The 3,872-nt window shown below is 54.0% G+C and overlaps 1 protein-coding gene across 2 annotated transcripts; it reads right to left on the reverse strand.

The window, feature by feature from the left end:
* Positions 1 to 897: 897 nt before the first annotated feature.
* On the reverse strand, positions 898 to 2,678 carry LOC130605082 (CKLF-like MARVEL transmembrane domain-containing protein 5). 2 transcript variants are annotated; one of them, XM_057420238.1, is made up of 5 exons: positions 2,550 to 2,678; positions 1,881 to 2,033; positions 1,294 to 1,389; positions 1,107 to 1,191; positions 898 to 991 (listed from the first exon to the last, which is right to left on the reverse strand). In XM_057420238.1, exons 1-5 carry the CDS (start codon positions 2,643 to 2,645, stop codon positions 969 to 971), a joined length of 453 nt encoding a protein of 150 aa, XP_057276221.1. In that variant the 5' UTR covers positions 2,646 to 2,678; the 3' UTR covers positions 898 to 968. The 2 variants fall into 2 exon arrangements, with proteins under 2 accessions (XP_057276221.1, XP_057276222.1); XM_057420239.1 differs by lacking the exon at positions 1,881 to 2,033 and having other exon boundaries at positions 2,550 to 2,633.
* Between the last annotated feature and the right edge of the window lie 1,194 nt (positions 2,679 to 3,872).

The following is a 3,872-nucleotide window of genomic DNA, read 5'->3' on the forward strand; positions in this document are numbered from 1 at the left end:
CAGAAGTATCACCTCCTTGATGTTAGTTGCAATTGATGTCCTTCGGGATACTTACTAAAGCAGATATGGAAAGTGCTATGGAAGCAATGCCTCCCCCAAGGACAGACAAAGGGGCAAAACTTCCAGGCAAAGGACTCAGTCGGTGGAGGAATTGGAGGGATGGATGGACAAATGGAGGGACAGATGGAAAAGAAGGATGGATGGATTGTGGAGCAGATGGAGGAGAAGGATGGATGGAGAACGCTGGGTGGTGGGGTGTATGAAGAGAATAGGTTGGTGGATGGTAGGGCTGGTGGAAGAGCAGGACAGATGGGTGGTGGGGACAAAATGGAGGAGAAGGTCAGGTGGTGGGGCAAGGATGGACAAACAATGGTGAAATAAGAGCAGATGGATGGAAAGTGGGGCAGTGGGATAGGGGGCAGCCCCACAGAGGCCCCTCTCAGGTGCCACCATCGTCCCCTGCAGGAGAAACAAGCCAGCATCAACTTGGCCATGTTCTGGAAGGCACAGCATGAGATGGATGAGGAAGAGGAGATCACATCACTGAGTCCCAGGTCAACAAGCTGCAGGCCAAGGGAGGCAACATTGGAGCCAGGGTGGGACGCCCTCCTTCTGCCCCACAGCCATCCCCTCACTCACCATCTCCTCTCTCACCCCACCCCAGAAGCTGTATGATGAAGAGTGACCCCACTACTGCCCCTACCCGCAATATGGGAGCTTAACGATTTAGAAATAGTTAATCAATGACTACTGGAAGAACCCAGGCGTTGATTGGGTTGGGGAAGGGTCACAATGTCCCCTCACCCACCCGACCCCAAGAAACACTACCACAGAGAAACATCAGTGGTGGAAGAGGTTTAACTGGTGCCCAACACTGGGCAATTGGGGCTTTACGCGGTGGTTATGTGGGGGGTCTGGGGCAGGGTACAGAGGAATTGTGGGACATCACTTTGGGTGAGTGTTTCCAATTATGTCGAGTCCACATCAGGGTCTGGAAGAGAAAGATGGGGAAGTTGGGGAAGATGGTAGACAAGAGGACACAGCTGTTCAGGGTTCCCTCCCCCTCCCACCTGAATGAACCCTTCCCCTCAACACAAGGGACTCACCCTGTACCACCGCTGGGGCCACCTCAGCACGGTAGGTGACAAAGGCGTCAAAGGCGAAGAGGAAGGAGAGGATAAGGCTGAAAGTCTGGGGAGGAGAAAAGGAAGCGGTGCCTGGTGAGGTGGAAGGAGGCGAGGCATGGGTTGGGGGTGGGGTTTTGGGGGTTTTGAGCGGGGACATGACACTCACGAAGGTGGTGGCAGCCAAGGCATCTCGGGAAGCAGCCAGGGCCACCAGAGCCACGACGAGGAAGATAATGGTCCCACTGACAGCCCGGAGGAGGTCCTGAGGGTACACCATGGGGAACAGCATGGGGATAACACAGTGGAGGAGCACCAGGAGATACTGAGCTGAACAATGAGGGTATGCCATGGGGGGACACCAAGGGGACAACACCATGGAAGAACATAGAGATGCCAGGGGAGATACCCAGGAGGGACTCTGGGAGATGTTGAGATGGACACGAAGGGGTGACACTATGAGGGGACACCGTGGGAGACCAAGACGGACATCATAGGGGAACACCAAGGTGGACACCGAGAGGTGACACCATGGGGGAACACAAGAAGATGCTAACATGGACATCAGGTTGGATGCCAAGCCGTAACACCTGGGAGGACACCAGAAGTTGCCAGAGGTTCACCAAGGTGTGAAACTAAGAGATGCCAAGATGGACACCATGGGGCGACACCAAGGTGGGCACACCAAGAGATGCCAGAATGAGGGACATGTGGGGCAGAGGTGGGGCCATGAGGGGCTGCCATGGGGCCACGTACCAGGCAGGACCCATAGCCGTGAGGCAGGCGTGGGGGGCTCCTCAGCAGCCGCCCCCCCAGGGCTGCTGCCACTGCCAGGGCTTGAAGCAGTGCCGGGGCCAGTGTGGGAGGTGCAGGGGGGGCCAGCAGCCCCACAACTGCTCCACACAGCATCTGGGGGACATGGGAACAGGTTGGAGGGGCACAGCAGACCCACAGCATCCCCATACAGACCCACATTGCCCCATAGCACCCCGGAGAGCACCCGTAGAGACCCGTAGTGCCCAAGAGCACCTCTTATGGCACTTACTGGGGATTTATGGCACCCTGTTAGGGACCCACAGCACCCCAGCATCCTGACAGCACCCCACAGGGCCCTCAGCAATTCCCACAACACCCCCACAGAGGCCCACAGGACCCCATAACACCTCCCAGAGCCCCTGAGCACCCCTTTATCACCCCATACTACTCCAATAGCCCCACAACACCTCCTTAGTGCCCCCCAGAGCCCCACAGTAACCCCATCACACCCTCTGGAACCCCAGAGTACACACAGCAAACTCATCACATCCCCTTTATGCCCCTCAGAACTCCTATAGTTCCCAGCAACCCTACAGCACCCCCACAGAGCCCCATAGCACCCACTACACCCCATAGAGCCCTACAGCACCATGTATCCCTCCCCTGTACCAGCTCAGCCCCCAGCAGCAGCCCCTTGGGGGTGCGCAGGACCCCCAGCTCGAAGGCTCCGTCCAGATCCTGCTGCCCCATAGTGGGGGGGAACATTTGGGGCTGGAGGGGGAGATAGTGATGACATGTGGGTCCTTCCCCCTGTGACAGGCAGCACTGGGACGAGGGACAAAGGGATATTGTGCAGGAAAGGAGAGGGGGGAGGGAGCAGCTGAGGGGGGACTGGGAGTGACAGAGAGGACTGCTAGAGACTAGGAAGCACTTGAGTAACTGAGGGGGGACTGGAAGCAAGCGAGGGGCAACTGGAGTTGACTGGGAGACACTGAGAGGGACCCTGCTATGACTGGGAGTGACTAGGAGGTGACTGAGGGGGATTGAAGGCAAATGAGGGGCATTGGAAGTACCATGGGGTGACAGGGAACAACATGGGAGGCACTGAAAGAAACTGGAGGGGGGGGGGGGGGGGGGGGGAACAAGGAGGCACCCTGGTGGGGTGAGGCAACTGAGGGGCAAATGGGAGTTACTGGGTCTTTCAGGTTAAAGCTACCTCACCCAGTTGGCCAGCCTGCTGCCAAAGATTCCCTTGTTTCATCTAGACAGGTGGGTTCCCATCCCTCTTTACCAAGCTATAGCCTTCAAAGAACGTCCCATTGTCATAAAAGCCAAAACCCTCAGGATGGCACCAGCCATGAAGCCAGCAGTTGATTTGCAACATATGCAAAATTCTGGCTGCACCCTTCCCTCTAAATGGTAAAATGGAAGAAAAGGTAATAATGAAGGAAATTGATTTTGGGTGTCTCAGTCATTAAAGTAGAGGTCTACAGGTCCAGGGAAGGAGATAGTAAGGGAAATGTTAAGAAAAAAATATGGGCTGCTTTTTAATATGAAAGGAATGTACTGAGTCACCTTTATAGAAATATAGCTTTTCTGGGTAAACTCCTCTGCTAAGAGGCTTCATCCAAGGAAGCTGAATAAATCTAATAAGCTGTGCTGGAAGTCAGGCACTAAATGAACCTCTCCTGTGCCAGGCTTTCTGACTCTGAGTGATTTCTGAACAGCAAGCATTTACAGCAATAAAACTTCAAAAACCCCTCAGAGTGGCAGACAGAATGCTCGGAAGTCAAGGAAAGCACCTAAAGAAGGTTATCTGGAATTCTGAAACTCCATTTAAAAAAATAAAATGCTTGGAAAGAACTTAAATTTAGAAACTAACAAATTGCAAAGGATTTGCTGTTTTGAAAGATTACAATTAATCCATTAATCACGCAAAGCAACTTGCTTTTGAGGAGTATTTATGGGGCAGTGCTAAAGTTTCAGTTTGCT

Source organism: Pezoporus wallicus, unplaced genomic scaffold (assembly GCF_028554395.1).
Source record: "Pezoporus wallicus isolate ANWC-B61680 ecotype Strahan unplaced genomic scaffold, APGP_CSIRO_Pwel_v1 contig_6564, whole genome shotgun sequence".
In the NCBI taxonomy this organism is placed as follows: Eukaryota; Metazoa; Chordata; class Aves; order Psittaciformes; family Psittacidae; genus Pezoporus; species Pezoporus wallicus.

Excerpts from the sequence above, each read along its gene's own strand:
- LOC130605082 (XM_057420238.1), bottom strand. The coding sequence starts at position 2,645 with ATGTTCCCCCCCACTATGGGGCAGCAGGATCTGGACGGAGCCTTCGAG. Across the intron at positions 2,034-2,549 it reads TGCTGCTGGGGGCTGAGCTG|ATGCTGTGTGGAGCAGTTGT; the intron begins GTACAGGGGAGG and ends CATGTCCCCCAG. Across the intron at positions 992-1,106 it reads GGCCCCAGCGGTGGTACAGG|ACCCTGATGTGGACTCGACA; the intron begins GTGAGTCCCTTG and ends TTTCTCTTCCAG.